The sequence below is a fragment of the Balaenoptera borealis genome (genome assembly GCF_965194805.1).
Source record: "Balaenoptera borealis genome assembly, chromosome: 6".
NCBI lineage: Eukaryota > Metazoa > Chordata > Mammalia > Artiodactyla > Balaenopteridae > Balaenoptera > Balaenoptera borealis.
Window position 1 is genome coordinate 69,978,721 of NC_138863.1, and position 20,898 is coordinate 69,999,618.

General features: G+C 38.4%; 1 protein-coding gene across 5 annotated transcripts in view; it reads left to right on the forward strand.

Moving 5' to 3' along the window:
* Window positions 1-16,237, forward strand: part of FAP (fibroblast activation protein alpha) — a 78,799-nt gene extending 62,562 nt beyond the window's left edge. For 3 of the 5 annotated variants that reach the window (XM_082395289.1, XM_082395288.1, XM_082395287.1), the window contains 6 exons: window positions 5,007-5,061; window positions 12,277-12,376; window positions 13,445-13,509; window positions 14,011-14,083; window positions 14,346-14,419; window positions 15,837-16,237. In XM_082395289.1, coding sequence (XP_082251415.1) covers window positions 5,007-5,061; window positions 12,277-12,376; window positions 13,445-13,509; window positions 14,011-14,083; window positions 14,346-14,419; window positions 15,837-15,938 — 469 coding nt within the window. In that variant the 3' untranslated portion in view covers window positions 15,939-16,237. Of the gene's footprint in view, window positions 1-5,006; window positions 5,062-11,709; window positions 11,793-12,276; window positions 12,377-13,444; window positions 13,510-14,010; window positions 14,084-14,345; window positions 14,420-15,836 lie in introns of those variants that run through there. The other 2 variants (XR_014245549.1, XR_014245548.1) reach the window with 2 other exon arrangements.
* The last annotated feature ends 4,661 nt before the right edge of the window (window positions 16,238-20,898 follow it).

The window sequence follows — 20,898 nt, forward strand, 5'->3', positions numbered from 1 at the left end:
TAAACTAGCTATTTTAGCAAGAATGTGTTTTCCTATTTTCATTCGACAAAAAATTTCTTTTACATAATAGAAATTTACAAAAACATTTAGGGGAAAGAGATTTATAATGTGAGTTCTTCTTCCCAACTACATTCTCAACCACAATTTATGGCTCAATCATCTCTTCCTGAAACAAAAAGAGTCACCAAAATTGTTCCTAATTTGGAAACACTGTGCAGGATTCTTCTGGATATTTCTGTATAGTTGTTGGGTTTCTGTTATTATGATGTGAGTAGGTGAAGTTGGAGAATAGTAGTTTGTAAATGTAAAAGCTAACACAGGCTGACTGTACTCTTAGTCATGGATATATGTGCATGAGTGATGTCCAAAGGTCAAACACTGTTTCACAGCAAAGAGCAATTTAGAAAATTAATTAGTATGTTTCTTTTATCATCTTAATATCATTAGCAGTTATTGAGTTCAATGCAGCACACACAACACAGATTATATTTAACAACAAGGAGCCAGGCCCAGACAACACTTTTCTGTATTTTTTTGTCTCTAATCAAAGCAGAATTTAGACTCACAAGTAATTATTTTTTTTAAATAGAAAAGTAATCATAACCCATATGCTTTCAAATTTTTCTTCCATTCTGTGAACAGTAATAGACACACACTTACACCTAAAACATTCAGTTAAAAACAAAGTCTATTTGAGTAAAATCAGAAAAATTGATAAATAAATTATTAAATAACACTATACAATCTGTAGGCATCATTCACACCTAACTTCTAGGAGGCTCCATCTTTCTTACTGATCCAGATTTTTGGCCTTTCCACTATTTTAACTTTTTTGAGGGAGTCTTCGGCCTGATGGAGAGTCATAGAAAAGATAGTTCAAAGAAAAACTCTGAGATTCAATCGTTTATGTAAAGACTGTGGTACGCCTTAAGAATATTAACACAATTGTCAGCATTATAGACTTAATTCTTTACGGTATTGTTTTTGGCATTGTGGGTCGGGTCACATTTATTTGTATTTAAACCATGCAATAAGCACCAAGGACATGTAATCCTGGGACAACATCAAAAGACAGAGATGTAAATTATGGTTTGTAATTCAACTTTCCAAAGTTGGTAGAGCTAAAAAGTGGTTTGCTTTGGCACTGGTTAAAAAACAATCATCATTAACATCATACATCATTATATTTTTGTGCATTTATTTACCACGAAAAATGCAGCATTCAAATTTAAGAGGAATACCTCAAGAAACAGAACAGATAACTGATAGCTTCTTAATGTTTTTCCTTGGATGAAATGAAAATTTAAACATGAAACCCACGTATAGACCTTAACAAAAATTGTTATTTCTGGTGTCTAACACATAGGACACGAAGCCACAAATTCTATTGATTTTCACAATAATATAAATGCCTTTGGCATTTAGAATTGAAAAGAAGATGGACCAGAGGCGGTAATTGGCTACGTTTACCTTCTCTGAGCCATTTTTAGGATGGAACCTGAAGAATGTCTTCCTACTATAGATCAGGCATATGTTCACTCATTGACTCAGCCATTCAAGAACAGATGAAATATTAGTATATGCTATTACAATACTCTGTATAAAATTGTGCAATTTACAATCTCAACATTCAGTGCACTTACAGTTTTTGAAGAGTGAATAAACCACATGCACTCAAGGGAACATGGCTATTAGATGGAACTTTTTGTATTCACCTTAGTGAACACAGGCAACTGTATGGCAAAGCACATATACAGCAGTGGAGATGCCAGTGGGGACTGGCCTTGGCTTTGCTTGAAACCATTATTCTGCAAAAGGGAAAGGGAAGCCTTGAAACCCTATGCTTTTAGAAAACAAAAGCTAAAAGAATAGACTTATAGTGATAATTCTAGAAATAATTCAATCACATATCTTCCTGAGAAGTGTTTTAGGAATCAGACGCTGAATGTCTGACTTGAGGAATTGGGATTGTAATTCCTCTATGGTAGTCCTCAAATTACCTCCCCTCAAAGAATGAAATTTTTCCTTGGGATCTCTTATGAAATGCAATCTGGCTAAATTTTTTATATACCAAAAAAAATCATAAGTACATATTTGGAAACCACAGTAAATACTAGTCAGGGTCAAGAAACAGACTCAAGCAAAGCAAAGCCGGAAAAAAAGAGAGGCCCTACAACTGCACAAATTTTGACTATACATAAGAGAAAGCCCCAAAGGATATGCTTGTGAGGTCAAAGCTTAAGTAAAACTGAGACCTGCTTTCTTCAGGCTTCTCTGCAAGTGGTTCATATGTGAGACCCTTAAAATTTCAGTAGTTATAGGATCAAATCTGCTCATTTAGGGTAGGTTTGGCATTTTTGACGTTCCCACAATTTTGAAATTTTATATAACTTCAGGGTTAGCGGTAAAGAAGGATTATATGAGAAAAAAAATATATCATACTGTTATACATGGTATCAATAAGAACATTTCCAAAATAGAATAATAGTAATTGATTACTAAGATTTCGAACTGACCTTAGATTTAGGGCATTTTTATGAGAGAAAAGTTGTAAAGTCCAGTCCAGCCTCCAAAATTAGAAAAAATGCTTTTTCACTTGCTATTAACATTTTCTTGATTTAACCACATTGTCAACAGTATCTCTGATAACCCTCCTGGAAGGTCTTCAGAATTTGGAGGTAAATTTTATAGAGGCTTGTTGGTCTCAGATTATCTAGCTAACCTTTAACCTAGTCCTTCCACAATAAGTGTTAATGTTTCATTTCCATGTTAACTATTGCACTATCATTTCCTGTAAATGTCATCCTTTCGGAATAAACCTAGGAAGGGAGCTGTTAAGAATTTCCTGTTCCCATGTATCACCTGTTATTTGCTTTTACCCCAGATGCAAGGCAATATGATTGCTAGCTTCTGGGAGATCATAAAATCACGATTGATTTTATGGCTCAGAACTGGTTTCAAGCACTAGCAGCAAGATTATTTTTTTGACAAAGAAAGTGAACCTTCTTTTCTTTCACTTGGCTTTTGAAGTTTGTGGGAGAATTGCCGAAATGCCACAATTTGCTGCCCGTTTTCTCTACTTTACTGTGACCAAGCATCAACACAGGTAGCAACTTTCCGTTTGCTACTGCGTTTCTCCCCTGTAGACTCTTCAGTGTCCCTCAGAATCAGTGTCGAGTAAGCTGTGACTGACGGGGCTTCTTCCCATCTGTTTGTGCCGGGCATCTGCCCAACTCCTCTATGCATCAGAAACATGCATTTTGAATCCATGCAACGAGCAAAATGGTTGCTGTGAAATCCCTTTAAGAAATTCCATTATTTAACTAATGCAAATCACTCGGCCCTAGTTCCAGAGAAGAATGAGAAAGGGCATTAACGTCACTTAAGGCAACCAAAAAAATTAGTATTTTTCTGGGGTCATGAGTGTCACTTTTGTCTCTTCCCCTCTTTTCCTTCACTGTCCCATCCAGGCCTCTATAATGGCTCATCCACTTTGCTGTTTTCTTCCACTGCTTCTGCTTCTCTAAGAGTTTCTTGAGTTTTTATTAAAACGTTCCCCAAATAAATCACAATTGCTCTAGAACACCAGCCATCGAGGAAGCATGGAATAAATTAGCCTAAAACACTCTCTTTTTGTACCAATGACGTAGTTAGATTTCTGAGGGCTTCCCAGGATTTTTTTGAAGGTTGTCCTTCAGCATGGTCCCTTGCTCCTAAGGATAGATATATTTTCAAACTCATCTTTAAATGGAGGCTCTTCTGTGAGGGAAATTGAATGAATAATGTTCATATCCTGAAAGATGCATACAATTGTCCAAACCATGATGAACTGAGGGTACCTAAGTGTGAAATGGGAGAGGGATGGATATTTTTCCATGGATGGATGTGACCAAAAATGAGACAGTGATTATAATGCATGTCAACCTACATAAAAGGTTAAAACAAGGCAAGCTCAAAATTGTCAAAAAATGAGTTTCTTCAGGAATAGCAGAGGAATTGAAATTCTGGACTCACAAACTGTAGCAAGCTATAGGCCCATCCATTGAGGGTTTGGGGAAGGCTGTGTTTATAGGGAGGGAATGGAAGAGGGGAGAGTTCCGTGAGAGTCCATTAAAATCAAAACAAACAGAGACCAGCTTTGACTACTCCCTGGGCAGACAAAAGCAGTCCCGTCCTACAAGCAAAGCTCAAGTCAGCATATTTTGAGAAACCAACCCAACTTGGGTCATTTCTTGTTCACGCCTCTGGAAACCAGAAGCAAAACTTCCCGAGGTTGATACGAGGCAACCCCTGACCAACGCCCTATCATTTAAGAAAATTTCCAAATTACCAGTTTCCTGGAAATCAGGCATATATGGAAATCAGTCTCTCAGTCCTGAGGGCCCATGTGTGCAATTTTTCATTTATATTCTTCAGTCCCATTTTAGGTTGAAATTCTTTTACATTAACATCTAAGCAAACAGAATCATAAGAAATTAATAAATTTTAAAACAGCAATAATGAAACCCTTTTTCCCAAAGCTGGAGATTTGGAAATTTGTTACTATGAGCCAGTGTCTCTTTTTTTTTCTTTAAAATATCTTAAGTGCATTTAATAGTAAACTCAAAAACATGTGGCTGTAGTGTTAGAACCTGAGTTAACCATTTGCTTGTTCACTGCATTAAAAAACATTTTCCCCTTTCAGTCTATTCTCATTTGCTGAATATGAGCCTGTCTCTTAACCTGAGTCCCAAGGAACTCACCAGCACAGTTAGGGTAGGAGGCCTTACAGCCCTGAAAGTATTACTCAATAGATGTACCAGAGAGTCTAAAGGATCCTTTTATCCCTTGCAGTAAGCATGATAATATTCTTTTAACTATTTGTAAATGCAGCCTTATTATGCAAGTGTTTAAACAAAGAAAATGTAGCGTTTCTATTAAATCTTTGGATTAACTATGCTTGTGTAATGAAGTAAATGTCATGTGTACGCACTTAAAATTCTAAAAATTTGTTTCTTTTACTTTAGAAAATTCATAGAAATGGGTTTCATTGATGAAAAAAGAATAGCCATATGGGGCTGGGTGAGTTGTTTTATATGTTTTATGCCTGTTATTTGGTTCAGCAATCATCATTCTCTAAAGTGTTCGCTTATAAGGTTTCTCATGAAATGTTAATGTTGCAACATAATTTAATCTGTCAATGGAAACAGTCAATTTGGATAATCTGGGCTTCAAAGTGGTGGCTTTAAGTGTTTGTTCCTTTTTTTCAATCATTTAGTTTCCTACCTGTATAGCAAATTAACTTGTAATCGACACATTTTCACTTAATTTCTGGTATTAGAGTATACTGAACTGAGCCATATTCATCAGAACTTTAATTTCCTTTGTTATTTTAGGGTTAATATATTTCTTTTCTTTTATATGTCATCACTTCATTTTCATGAGAAGCTAAGATAAAGTTTGAAATTATAGAAACTTTCACAATATAAATTTCCTAGGACCTAGCCTATCCTAGTTATATCTTGGCTCTTTTGATTCTTTTTTTTTTTTTTTCTTGTAATCAAATTCTTTTACCAGACCTAATGTTAATTTGTGCTAATTGGAGAGAAATAATTATTTATTACTAGTTATAGATCATGGAGATAATTTCCCACGTTTGAAGAGCTGCACAGGTTTTTTAAACACACATTAAAAGGAAGTGGCAACATTTATCAGTCACGGGCAATGAAGTCACTGGAAAGTTTAGAGAATTATGGGAAAGAGTTTAGATTTGCCCATTATAAATTATGATAATTACCCTTCAAAGAAGATTTCCTGTTTCACTTTTTGGTCTGAATTTGTACATTTGCAAGTCAATTTGCAGCCATTTGTGCTTGGGTTGTTTTTCTTGGCTGTTTTCTCTGAGCGCGGCCTGCACAAGATGGAGGGAATGAAACCCAATATTGAAGGGAATCTGCAGGATTCCACTCATCTCTCAGCTCAGTGACCAGATGAAGAACTGTTATGAATTTGTGGAAAGTTGTTACTTCAAGCCATTTGGTCCTTCTTAAAACTATCAAATGTTAAGTATCTAAACAGAATGGAATTCAAATGGGTGGAAATAAAATGAAATCTTTTTATAGTGAAATATTTCAGATAAGACCTTTCTTACCATCCATTTTTATGAAATTTCCTAAAGTAAACCCTTGAAAGATTCACATTTCGAACTGAACGCTTACATATAATATTAACATTTCTCTTAGAGTTTCACTTTGCTTTTACTTCAGGCTTTGAAATAACCGAAAGCCACCTTTTAACTTCACTTCTAGAACATTCTAGGTATAAGTGGTTTGGTAGAGAACCATGTGTGTGGGATGATTTAAGAAACCCACTCATCATGTGAAGGAGAGTGAGCTTTATCCATGTCTCTGTGACATGTTTCTCTTCTTATTTTTCTATGTTTCTGTGATCATTACAGTCCATTCCTTAAATGTCAGTGTTTTTCTGGGTCTGGTCTTGATACTTGTTGTTCTTCACTTTCTTGGGGAAACCCACGTGGTTTCAAAGATGATGATGCCTGCCACCAGCCCCCTCCCTCTCTTCTGAGCTCCACGTTTCAAATGGCTACTGATCCTATTTCCCAAATATCTTACAGAGGCCTCAAGCTTAACATGCCCAAGTTAAACGTATTATAGTCTACTTTAAAACAAGCCTTCATCTTCAATAAGGACCTCACCACACACCTAGTCACCCAAATTAGTAAGTTCAGAGCTATTTTCAGCTTCCCCTGCTCCCTGACTCCAATACTCTGTTGATTAGTAAATTCTATCAATTCTGCCTTCAAACATTTGAGTCTGTTCTCATCATCCCCACTGACATTGCTTTAGTTCAAGTTTCTTTATATGTAACCTAAATCAGAGCTTCTCAAACTTTAGCTTGCATAAGCATCACCTGGAGAACGTGTTAAAACAGTTTCCAGGTAACAACCCCCCCCCCGACCAGTACTCCAGGGTGGAGTCTGAGGGTCCACTTACGTGGACCATAGGTTGGGTGGTACAGGTTTAACTATTCCAGTTGCTTCTTAACTAGCCTCCTTGCTTTGGTCTCACAAACTCCAATGTTGCTAATGAAGTTGTTGTTCCAAAACACAATTCTTACCATGTTGCCTTTTTGCTTACATATTTTCTAGGGCTACATGTTGACCTCAGCCTAGTGCCCAAACACATTTCCTTGCAAGCAAGGCCCTTGGCAATCTGGTTGCAACCTACTTTTCCAGTCTCTCTCCTTCCACTTCTCCCCACACTTTATGAATAATTTGTCTTATGTCTGTGCTTCCTTTTTCCCATGTGTTGATCAGTCCTGTTTCCTACACCTGCAATGCCCGTCCTCTTCTCCCATTCCCCATGTCTTCCTCTCTCCAAAACACAAAATTCCTACTTGTTCTTTAAGACCCAACTCAGATATGACTTTTTGTGCTCCAATAGCTCTTTATACTACTTTTATAGGAACTGCCATGCTTTATCTTGTTTGTGCATTGTTTGCTCTCACAAGAATCAAGGAATGGACTTTGTCTTTCTTCAACTTTGTTTCTCAAATGTTTAGCACAATATTGGCCATCTCACATATCTATGATGCTGTTTATACTGAATTTAATCCTGTAAGTCAATGTTCCCCCAAATGTGTCATGTTAGTATCAGGAAATTTGGGGGAAATGTTCTCTGGTCTAATAATTTGGTAAACTATGAAGTCTATATAATAGTGTATATAGCCCCTATAGTAAAGAATCCTGTTAAACTTTGTTTAGTACAGTATTACCAAAAAGTATTTGATTCCATGGGTACCTCTTTTAGTGGTGGTCTTGAAGTCAATAGGGAGTGGAATTGGAGCCTTAGAAAGATACTCTTGGCTGCAGAATGAAGAGTAGCCTGATGTTGGGGGAGAGAGTGGTCCAAAGGGCTAAGAGAGCAGTGATAATGGCAACAAATACCAGGGGCCTGAATTTAGGGAGTGAAGAAGGGGGCAGGAATAGGTCATAGCTCTGAGTGCTCTTTTATAGTGTAATAAGCAGAGACCTATGGGAAATTGGAGAAGGGAAAGAGAAAGACGTTGAGAATGACCATGTGGGTTTGTTTAGCTATCACTGTGTTCCATAAGTACCTGTTTCTATGAAGTATTAGATACCTTAGTGGTCTGAGAAATACTCTAAAGCTAGCCACGCAATTTTTTTTCTTTGGTCAATCGGTCAATGAGTTGCAAATCTTACATTTCCCTCCATTATCCAGATTAAGAAGACGAGAGAAGGCATTTTTATCTTTTTATCTTACACTTTCATTTTTCTGGCACACAAATTAAAGTCCAGTAGCCTGTTTTTTAGCTTCCTCTTAGACGTCCACTATGCACACAACACCATGCCTAGGAAGTGTCTGTTATGACAGGGGTTCTGACCTGGGCAATTTTGCCCCTTAGGGGACATTTGGCAATGTCTGGAGACGTCGCTGGTTGTCAGAACTAGGGGAACGCTACTAGCGTCTAGTGGGTAGAGGCCAGAGATGCTGTTAAATATCCCACAATGCACAGGACAGCACCCAACAAAAAAGAATTATCCAGCCCAAAAAGTCAATAGTGCTGAGGTTAAACAACCTTAATTTATATGAAGAAAAATTGAAACAATTATTCTGACAATTGAAGAGCAGCAGGGGTTTTGCCTAAATTATTAGAATAACAACCTCATTTATGGGCTTTGCTTTGTTAATATAGACCTAGCCAGGTGGTGTTGAATAAGCATTAGTTCGTGATTTAATCTTAGCTCCCTTCTCTTCCAGTGACTAATTATAAGCAATTTGAATTGCTATGTGTGATCAACGATGTAAAAGTAGGACAAATGCACCTCTAATGAAACTACATTAGACTCTGAACTTAAAACTTCCCAAAGAGGTTGCCCTAATGTAAGGATATAGAGGAAGTGGCTTGTCGGCAGGCATCCTGCAGTTGAGTCCCAGCTCCACCGCTTACTCTAAATTTATCCTGAGCCTCAGTTTCCTCATCACGAAATGCAACAATAATTTCCTCATCAAGTCAGTGTGAGAGTTAGATGAGTTAATAGGAAAGTCATATATTAAACAAATATTTATTCTATTCCCACTGTGTTTCACATTGTATTGTCAGTGCTAGGGAGACATTCATTAACCAGACAGACAAAAATCTCTACCTTTATCGAGTTGGGAATGGCTGGGGAGAAAGGCAATAAGAAAGATAAATAAATAACATATATAGGATGTTAAACGATGATCAGTGCAATGGAGAAAAGCAAAACCAAGCAAGAAGGGAGCAAGGAGGGCTTCCCTGGTGGCGCAGTGGTTGAGAATCTGCCTGCCAATGCAGGGGACACGGGTTCAAGCCCTGGTCTGGGAAGATCCCACATGCCGCGGAGCAGCTAGGCCCGTGAGCCACAATTACTGAGCCTGCGGGTCTGGAGCCTGTGCTCCGCAACAGGAGAGGCCGCAATATTGAGAGGCCCGCGCACCATTATGAAGAGTGGCCCCCACTTGCTGCAACTAGAGAAAGCCCTCGCACAGAAACGGAGACCTAACACAGCCATAAATAAATAAATAAAAATTAAAAAAAAAAAAAAAAGAAATGAGCAAGGAGCATGATACAGGATTGGAGCAATTTTAGATTAGAAGGACAGGTGAGGCTTCTTTTTTTTTTTTTGAGTTAAGACTTCAAATGAGAGGGAGTGAGCCATGCCAATTTCTGGGGATAGAGAATTCCAGGCAGAGGGTGGCAGCATTTGCAGAAGTCCTGGGGCTAGATCATGCTTGGAGAGTTCAAAGAACGTCAAGAGAGCCAGTGAGCAAGGGGAGGTGGGAGGGGGGAGAGAAAGGACACAGAGCCTGTGGGACCACAAAGACTGTTGCAATGACCTTGGCCATACAAACATTAGTTAGTTATTATTATTGTCTGTAGGTGAAATGTTCCAATCTGCATTATAGCTCCCATCAGAGTACTATTCCATAAATCCCTCAAAATTCTGTGCCCTTCTAAGAATGTTTTTAAAGATATCCTTCATTTAAACAAAATGGCAAGGCATCTAAGTGCAAAGGACAAAATTTTAGAATTCTCATGGCCAATCTGCTCCGTGGGTTCTTTTCTTTCTGCAGCCACCCACTCTGCCTTGGAGCCCCACCCATGGGAGAGCAGAAAAAAGTCAGCTCGGGTGGTTTTTTTTCTCTTTATTTCTACAATAGAAACAGCTTTTCTAAGCTGCCTGAGAATTTCAAGTACACCTTTTATTGTGCTGCTGCTACACTAGTTTGCTTTTACAAATTCCTAGAGGCAATTTGTATTCATGCTGAAAGCATGACAATTTTATTTACATACTGCCCTGTTATCTAATCACTGAATAGATACAAATTAATATTTTTATAATTCCTAAGATTTTGGACGGAAATGTTCAAAACCCTTTTTACTATATGCAAATGCTTTGATTTCGAATGTCACTCCATGCTATTTTCTGTTCTGGGGCATAGGAGAGGAGAAGCAGAACCCAGTATTATAATTTGCAGTGATCACACTTTTCCAATAAAACCATAAACAGGAATCATATTTCTAAAGGACTCAAGCTTACTCTACTTTCATTTAAATCAAAAATTAAGAAGGAAGAAGAAATCTTTTGTTTCAGTAATAGTTGTTGCTAACCTGCTAATCAAAACAGATTATTTTTATGTTTTAAGTGAAAGTTTGATCCTGATAGAGAATTTGCACTTATCAAAATGATTTTTAAACCCACATGCTCCTTCTATTTTAAAATATATTTTTCCTCTATTAAAACACATTTTAGTTCTCCTCCAAGTATAATGAAAGGAGGCCATGGTATAATTGGAGCTGCCACTTTTAGTCTGTGTTTTGTAGCCAAGGGTCCTCAATAAGATTCCCCAGAGTTGGAAACATAAGACTGTATGTAAACTAGTTAGTTAGCATTCTTTCTCTAACAATTGAATTCAGCAAGATGGTTTAGCTTATTCCCTCAGGCCATGTATTTCACGGATTAAGACTAGACCCAGGCCACTGACCTGCTGCCTGATGTCACCACCTCTGTCTCCTGTCTCTCCCTTGCTCTGCCGAGCTCTCACTCCCACTCTCTCTTTCACCCTCTCTCAAGACTGACTTTTTTGTAACAAAGGATGACACGATCTCTCCTGACCGGAGGGCAAATGATTCCCAGAAGTTTGTGGCAATAAAGTCCTAAAAGCAAGGCACACCCTTAGAGAGTCACACTGTCCTCTTTTGATTTGTAAGGACGTTCCTGTGTTGGGGCAAGAATAAGCACCGAGAGTCACTTCCTAATCTAGCACGCACACTTGGGGTGGCGGGGAGGGGGGAGGAGGGTCCATGTCCCAGAACACTGCTTAATCCATGTTCCTAGAGGAAGCATCTCTCTCCCAGCAGGTTAATACAGACCAAATTTGCCTTCCAGGGAGAGATGAGCTTTACTGTGACGCTCTGTTCATTTCTTCATTTTTAGGAAAAGGTTCAAATTTCCAAGTGCCACAGGCACACATCTCCTTCTGTTATGAGGGTCACATTTCTGAATCACCTACCAATTCCCTGGGGAAGAAAACTGATGAGTGCTAAACCTACTCCAGACTCTGCAATTTGTATCCCCTTTTGTATTACTTTATTTTTCCATTAAGTTGGGGAGGGGGGGCATGTAAGATTTTTAAAGACACCAGTGGCTTTTCCTCCTTTGAGCTGCTATGCCAGAAATCCTCAAAACAGAATACGGAACACTACCTTATACACAAACTCTGGCCGTGTCTTAAACTACTCAAAAGGTTCTTGTGTCCTTCCCTTGCTGTTCTGTTATGAAAATAAGTGAGTAAATATACAGACATAAGTGCTGCCTCACAGGAGTTTTTTGCACGTTGTGGGAAGTATCTTACTTTTACTTTTGGGGAACGATCTTCTTTTTTGTGCATTTTTTTAAAGTAAAAATCCTGTTTTGCCATAGCAAGGTCCTGGTTGGAAAAACATAGAGGGGGGAAAAAAGAATTTTGCAGAAAAATTGCAGTTATAGTATCTCTTAAACTGCCCACACCATGTTCGGATCAGCACACCAAGTATTTGTAACTGACTAAGCTGACATTGTTGTCATGTCTGGTGGAGTTCGCTACCAAGAGTGCAAGATAGACATTTAATCTACCCTATCCATATTCCCCAGCTCCCATCAGCACTTATTGTGAGTAGAATTGCTCTACAAATACCTTAGAGAGTTTATGAGAGTCAATCTGGGACTGACTTGTAACAATGTCTCTATAGTCCTACGGAGGTTATGTTTCATCGCTGGCCCTTGCTTCAGGAAGTGGTCTTTTCAAATGTGGAATAGCGGTGGCTCCAGTCTCCAGCTGGGAATATTACGGTATGGAAACATTTCATAAATGTTGCTGCGAAAACATTTAACACATAATTACTCTACATTTAAGGTTGCTAGGAAAACAAATTATGCAGTAAAATTCACCCCAGCATCACTGGGAAAAATATAATCTATAAATGAGGTTGTTTATATGATTCATTATAATCATGTTGCAATAATCACAGCAATTTTAAGACGAGGAAGGACTCTTCCAAAACCCAATGTAAGTTATTCTCTTCCAGAAACCGTGTGCCCCCTGATGAACCAAATCTTGAAAATCAGAGTTAACTCTATGTTTTCACAGACACACAGGTGCAGCTGAACTAGCTTTTAAGCACATCTTAGGGAAAGTCAGGACGGGACCAAGCAAATCACCGCCACGCCACAGTTTGCAGCTGCCTGTTACATTGCTCTAGAAATCAAAGAAAGAAAAATTTGTTCAAGAAGTCCACCTTCCATGTGTGCCTATTTTTATGATGAACATCAATGCAGGATGATTATTTGGAAATAACTCTAATAAATGCACAAAAATTAGCTTTCATCAGATCCTCTTCCCTGTGTTGTGGTGGAAATGAGACAATTGTGACTTGTAGGGAATCTCCATTCAGAGAAAAACGTGTGTGTGTGTGTGTGTGTGTGTGTGTGTGTTTTCGAGGAGGACTTGGGGGACATAGTTCCATCCCAAATTAATTAAGACACCCATAAAGGTACTAGAGGTGGCTGCATTTGTGATTTCTTTTAAAATATAATGAGGTCATTCCTAGCTCAACATTCTCCCAACTGAAGAACTTTGGGTAGAAGTGAAAAAGCTTAAGAGCAGCCCTTTCTATTGTTAGCTGCTCCTGTTTCCACAGTCTTCTCCTGCATTGCTTCTCCAGCCCTACTGAGGCAACTTGCAGAGCGAATGACTTGGGTGGAGCGTTACAGTAAAGGAAAGCAAGAACCTTCCTCGGCAGCTCCACCTGGGAAATTGAGGAGCAGTTATCAAACTCGGAGTGGGGGGGGTCTCATTGGTTAATGAAATGACACATATCACATGCAAACAACATACTCATATGCTCATATATTTTACAGCATCTATCTACACAGAGCGATTCATGGGCCTCCCAACAAAGGATGATAATCTCGAGCATTATAAAGTAAGCATTTTCTGTTTGATTTAGGTCATTAATTTATTTCAAACGTGCTAAATAATTGTAAAGCAGTCATTCAGAGTTTACAGTTTTGCTGGGTCCCCAAAGCAAGTATGATGATCTTTTGTCAGCTGCAAAACACCTCACTAAAAAGGAATTGACTCCTTTTGGATTCTATTTTTTCTTTCCCCATCCTCCTTCCCTAACTTCCCTTTTCCTCATCCTCCTCCCCACCCCCTACTCCTACACAGCTTGAGCGGGCATCATTTATGCCTAAGGTCTCACTCATATGTAACATATGACACATAAACTTTCAGTTTTTCAAACTAAGAATCAGATGGAAGTAATGCAAATGACGATGAAAATGTGTTGCTCTGACTCTTAAATATTTATCAACCAAAGCAATACATAATTTCAGTATTGGTGCTAAGTCCATTGCACAATGATTTAGCTAGTCTTCTATTAGAACTTGCAGCAGCTAAAATGTTAATTTTTCCCCTTTTCCAGAATTCAACTGTGATGGCAAGAGCAGAATATTTCAGAAATGTAGACTATCTTCTCATCCACGGAACAGCAGATGGTGAGGTTTAAGCAAGACTCTTACACATAAAAATACTGAGCCAGCATCACTTTGTTTAAGAAACATTAAGCATCCTCCTATGCCTGTGCTCAGGGTCAATACCTAAGAGTCAGGGACATTTCCATAAGCGAGTGTGATTACTCACTGCTGACAATGTCAACTGCATGACTAGATAATTGTTGGTGCTCATTTCCAGGCGGTACATTGTCACTCTGTGCTTTCTGGTATTTAACAGCACTTTAACTCTCTCTCTTTGTTGCAGATAATGTGCACTTTCAAAACTCAGCACAGATTGCTAAAGCTCTGGTTAATGCACAAGTGGATTTCCAGGCAATGGTACATAATTTTGTTTTACTCATGTTCATGGCCTTAGACCCCTAAGCCAAAAGGAGGACTCTTCTTCTTTTTTTTTTTTTTTAAACACTAAAACCTGAAAAGGAGGCTGTCAGGTAGAGTAGACAGGACATTAGCAAATAACTCTTGGATTTTTCATGAACTCCCTGAAGGACACTAGGCAAACCATGTCACCTCTGCTGATCCCAGTTGAGTCATATATAAAATAAAGGCATCCACAAGATTAGAGGATCTTCTAGCTCAAACATCCAATAGTTCTGTGGTCCTACGTATTGTGTAGCTATGTGCGTAGAGTCCCTGTAAAATCTGAGAGGCTCAAAGAAGCTAGAAGATTCTGTTTATTTAGTAAGAAGCAATCACAGAATGTTATGAGACCTCAGAGGCTCCCTGAAATCACGCGGCTCCACATTTAGAGAATCCTTCCATCTCTGTGTTCTCAGTGCCTGGCGTGTGACCGGCCCATCACAGAAGGTCATATTTTTACTGAGTAAATGAATAAATGAGCTAGCTGTGAGATCCAGATGCATGAAGAATGGGAAATGGAAACAGAGAGGAAAAATAAGGCAAAAGCCAAAGCAAGGGAGACAGTTCCTGGTGGTTACTGTTCCCCCTCTTCAGGGAACATAAATTCTCCCTCACTTACTTATGTTGCCCAAGCACCTAGAAAAGGAAACCTCCATCTTTTGGAAATTTGGTTTCTTAAAATAATTTAAAGAGGGTGAGGCGAGATTTTTCTGATCTTTTTTTTACCCCTTTCACCCATTTTTGAAATTGTGACTCCCAAAGTAAATTCAACTCATAAGTATATAGCATTACATCAATAACCACTAGCCACCTTTATTCAGTGAAAACAATAATCTTACTGGCAACTGTCCAGCAATAAAGTTTAAATTTGTAATACCATCTCCCTGTTTTTTTTTTTTTAATGATACTATTTTTAACTCCTATGGAGGGTGTTTACAGTTATATATATTGTGAATTTTCTGCCACAGATAGGAATTAGATTCATGGAATTTTTGAGCTAGAAGGAACCTTAGAGAAAATCAAATCCAACCCCCTCATTTTTCAAATGAGAAAACCAAGCTCCAGAGAAGCAAAGTAACTGACCTAACACCCCAGCTCTGGAACCCAGGATGCTGGCCGCTGTGGAAGTTCAGCCACTGAGATCTCAAATAGAAGTTTGAAAAATATGAAACAGTAGTGAAGGTTAATGAAAAGGCTTTAGATCTTCCTGTTCTAAATGTTTATCTGTAACCTATTTTATTTATGCAAGTGTTCTTAGGTAGAATTCCAGCCATAATATTAGAAAAATTATCAGGTCCTCAGAGCACAAAAAGCCAAAGCTGGTTGCATTGTGTGTCTGCAGGAATAAAATAGGTTTCTTCCCTTTGTGTTTCAGTGGTACTCAGACCAGAACCATGGCATATCCGGCCTGTCTACGAAGCACTTATACACCCACATGACCCACTTCCTAAAGCAATGTTTTTCTTCGTCAGAGTAAAAATGATGCAGATACAAGATTGTATCACAATCTGAACACTTCCTATAAATGCCTCAGACTGTTTGCTTGTTTTACTCTTTATGCTGTTAAATGTTGGTATAAACAAACAAACGAATGTTGTTCTGAAGGCTGACAGAAAATTCAGAGGACTCAGAAGTTCAACCTAAATATTGTTTACATTTTCTGGCACTCTGTGAAAGAAGAGAAAAGGAGGCCATACCTTTTGCTTTGGACACAGGCAGTGTTTTATCACCTGTTCGTTTGAGGGAAAAAGAATAAAGTCAGAAGTTAAAATGCTATGAATTTCTCTGTGTGCATTAATTTCAGGTTCCAGTTTCTATCAGAGAAAGAAATGCTTATGTTAGGCAAGTGCTTGAATAATATTAGGGTGGTCATGGAGGAGAAGAATCTAGAAGCAGTTTTGGGTTTTTGTAATTAGAACTCCAAATGCTGGAAACCACAGCTCAGAGTGTGCAAAAGCATTGTTCAGAAATCAGGTTGGCAATGCACTGTGTAGAGGCACCCTGACGTTTGCACTCTGTGCTGTCCCTCCAAGAAATGTTTATTAAATTTCTCCCAGAAGATTTCTTCAACATTGCCAAAAGCATTTGATAAAGATAAAGTCAGAATTTTGGATCCAGGCTCCTTTTAAGAAATGCTTCAAATTTGGAAATGTTCCTATTTTGGATCCCTTTTTAGAATGAGTAATGGTTAACTGTTTTCTGATTGCTAAGCCACACCAAACTAAATAAAACAAAAAATTAGATAAAAATGGACATCAACAGCTGGAGAAGGAAAATGTTACATCTGTGAGATTATTCTGGGGTTTTAGTTCTATGTTATAGGGTTTATTTTGGAAAAGAAAAAAAAAAAGAAAGAGCCATAATGCCAGCAATCCCAAAGGCAATGCTCTGTCAATAACTGTCCCCATCAATTAGAAACACAGGCAGTACGCCATCTCTGTGATGGCCACAGAATTAAAAAGATCCACACCAGGTCACCAGAAGATGTCTTAAATGAATGCTGAAAGTATCTTGAAGCCACTGCCGAGGGAACTTTCCATTGACATGGTTCCCAGCATTCAATTGCCCTGGATGATTTTTCCCCATCCTTGGTTTGATTCTTCCCAGTGTCAGGTAGAAGACCCTCACACCTTCCGTCATGCTGTGTAACTAGAAGAACCAGTCCAGGCATGGAAACTTACAGCAGGCAGGGACCTCAAAGGCCATACACCACAGACTCTTCTAGAGTTTTCAGACCTTTCTCAGTCCAGCACTCTGTCTCCTATGACTTTTTGAAATCATGCTCCCATTCAGGCCACAGAGTCCCACCCACCTCACCTGTCAGGAAGGGTACTTGGTGGAGGTCAGGGAGCACGGGCAACACCCTCACAGATTCAGGACTGGCCACAGCCCCTCCTCTGCACATCTATACAACTGCTGATGCCCTCAGGGTCAGAGGGAAGCACTACTCTCCTTTTCTGTTCCACGTGGAGCGGCCTGTGAAGCAAGCCCAGGAGATTTCTGCATAATTTTCTCCCCATTCGCTCTCTCCAGCTAGGAAGGGGAGACGAGCCAACAGTCCTTTTCTAACACTCTGTTAAGGCAGACAGCAGGGCAATTTTGTAATTATTATTTGTATAATAAGGAAGTCTTGTTACCCCGACTTATCTTCTGCCGTTGTGGAATATGCAAATCTGGTGTTTAATATCAATGTGCAAGAAGTGGTCTCCAGCCTCAGGCCTAGGTTCCCACTGCCGCAGAGGCAACTCCTACAAGACAGATATAACTGCGTCATTTTCCCAAGTAGAAACTTCCAGGGATTCTCCATGGTCTGTAAAATAACATTGTAGATATTCTATGTAGAACATTTTCATCATCACAGAAAGTGCTATTCGTTGGTGCTATCCTAGAGGAATCTTCACAGACCATATCTTGGAACATAGCATATGGTAGAAGCTCGCCAACCAGTGAATGATTGAACGACTCTGTCCTCATGGAAGACTCGGGTTTTCTACATCACCGTTGATGCAGCCTCGCCTGACCCCTCAGGCGCTCCTCAGGACTATCAGTGTGTGTTTATGTACTTATTCATCCGTTCAACAACCATTTATTGAGGCTGTCTGTGTACCTGACAAGGCTTTGAGGATATAGTGCAGAGCAAGGCAGCAACTAGAGTGGCAGGGTTGTTTTTTAATTTTTTTTTTAACGTTCACATTTTGTACAGCTTTACTAGATTTTTCTTTTGTCTTGGAAAGTAAGAGGTACATAAAGTACAAAGATTTTAGTAGAAAATACGAAACTAAAAGGGATGATTAAACGTCTTACCTTTTCCATTTGTAGGAAGTGAATTATAATAATAACTATCCTTTGCCACATTTTATTCTTTCATATGTGATTTGGGGAGGAGGTTGTCCCAACGTCCTAATTCATGCTGCAGGGTAGAATCATCCTTCACATATCGCAAACTAGGGATTTTCATGCATTCATTCAACAAATGCAATTGCAAGCCACTGACTCAGGTACTATAGGTGACCCTCCCCCACAGAAGACATGTATGTTAAACAGTATGCATATCTGTGGGCAGAGCTTAAGGCTTGTAAAGATGAGATATGAATGTGAGTAACTACAATGCAAGTTCAAATGACATCAGTACTCCGGGGGTGAGATTCTAGTAGGTGTAAGAGGAAAACCATAAAAAATGATGCCATTTCAAAATAACCTCAAATTTCAACCCTGCAATGCTGGCCTTAGAGCTATTTTTATTTTATTTTTATTTTTATTTTTATTTATTTATTTATAGCTGTGTTGGGTCTTCGTTTCCGTGCGAGGGCTTTCTCTAGTTGTGGCAAGTGGGGGCCACTCTTCATCGCGGTAGAGCTATTTTTAAAGGTTTCAAAATTCTAAATGATCATCAAATATTTGTCAGAGTGAATGAGAAAAAAGCAGCAAAAAAATGGGTATCTTGTTAAATTTAACACAAATGAGGGAATTTTGATTGAGGTTTAAATTTTAAAAAAATCTTCTCCAAAGTATAATTTGGAGTATGTATGATTTATTTCCTTCAAGAAACATTTTTTGAGAACCTATACTGTGCATGGCAGTATTCTGGGTACTGCAGGGGTTACAAAGATGAATGTATGTGACAAGTTCCCCATTTCTAGACTGTTTCAGTAAAGGCAACTTAACGAATCTGATTTTCCCAACATTTGAGCATTTTTCAGAAACTGACAGATCTTTATGCAAATGTTGTTGCCAAGCTGTTTGTAATGGTGAAATTATACTTTGACAGTAACTCTTTAAAATATATTAAACCCAGCTAAGGTTTTTTTTGAAATGTTGCCAATTAAGTGACTTTAATGAGCTTCTTGATGGTAATGTAATTAAAATTCAGATGTTCTAATTGTAAAAAAAAAAATACAGTTCTGGGAAACAACAGTAAAATAAGCAAATGTGAAATGAAGTAGGGCTAATTTAAATGGTGATTATGTGGTCTTCTGAGAAGATTCCACCAAAACAACATTTTCAATTATCCTGTTTGTAAAGAAGAAAGAAGGCACCTAACAGATATTTTAAATGTATCCAGTAAAGTAGATATTTTGAGTTTATCTAATAAAACAGATTAAAAAATTCTGAACACAGTAAGCCATTCTCTGCTTGTGAAAGAACTGCTAAAAACACTTCCTTGGCTTTATGAACAGGTACCGTAGCAATCTGAAGTGAAATAATTTCTAATTCAGGGAGAAATGAGTGCCTGGACCTTACCAAGCTATTCATGGGGAAAAAGATCTGGCTCCTAGCAAAGGTCTCTACTGACCACCTGCTCAGATTATTGGCATGCAATACTAACATGCTGGTCACAGACACTTCTTTTTGACACACAGGTATGTCGTTGGCAAGCTAGAGCAGTATGATTTCATTCTATTGGCCTCTAATTAATACCCCATTACTTACTGTACTCACTTTAAAAATGGCTTTGACAATACATGATTTAACAAATATTCGTTGGTGCAGCGGTACAGCCTTTGCTCTGTGGTTATACAGAGTCCATATCACATTCATAAGAGGGAGGCGTAATCAAGCCGAGGTCATGCTGCAGTAGTTTGACAACTCATGTTCCTACTTTCATAATTACTGGTCATTGACAAGCAAAGGCAGGAGCATCTTTGCTAGCCATGATTTATTGGGGGTAGGAATTTTTCTCATTGTTAAAGAGGGTGAATTTTTGAAATAAATGTCTTAACAAATCATTTAAAAGGATATAAATGTTATTTATTTGCTAAAAAGCTACTATTCATTCACTCATGATTCAGTTTGTTATTGAAACATCCTTTCAGATATTCATGGACATAATAGAAAATTTTAGGTAGGTCATAAAATTTGCTTGTATCACACTGACACTTCGCTAAATTTCCAGCTGTAAGAGATGATGCTTTACTACATGCAAGTACTTTTATACACCGACAGGAGACAATACTGCTCTCTCATTTTCTTTAGAAGATTAAAGCAATACTTTGCAATATTGCAAAGGCCTCCCTTTCAAATGAAATACAAGATCGCTCACGTGCCAGTTCTTTTAAATATAATATGTTCATTATAACTTATTTTAAAGGCAGTGGATTGTAACAGGTAAGGGCACAGATACTAGCGCTAGACTACGTGGTTTCAATCCCAGCTCAGCAACGTACTAGCTGTGTAACTTTGGTGAGTGTTCATACATTCTTTCTGCTTCGGTTTTCTTATATGTGAAATGGGGAATAATAATAGTTCCTATCCCATAGCATTATTTGGAGGTTGAAATTAGTTGTTATTCATAGAGCTCATAGTGTCTGGCATATAGTAAGTATTTTGTAGGGGTCTGCCTAGATACATAAAGTAAACCAACTTTTTAGTTGGTATTTTCAGTAAATTAATTCTCAAGAAATTAATAGTTTAATCTGAAGCCAATCATTTCTTTCCCA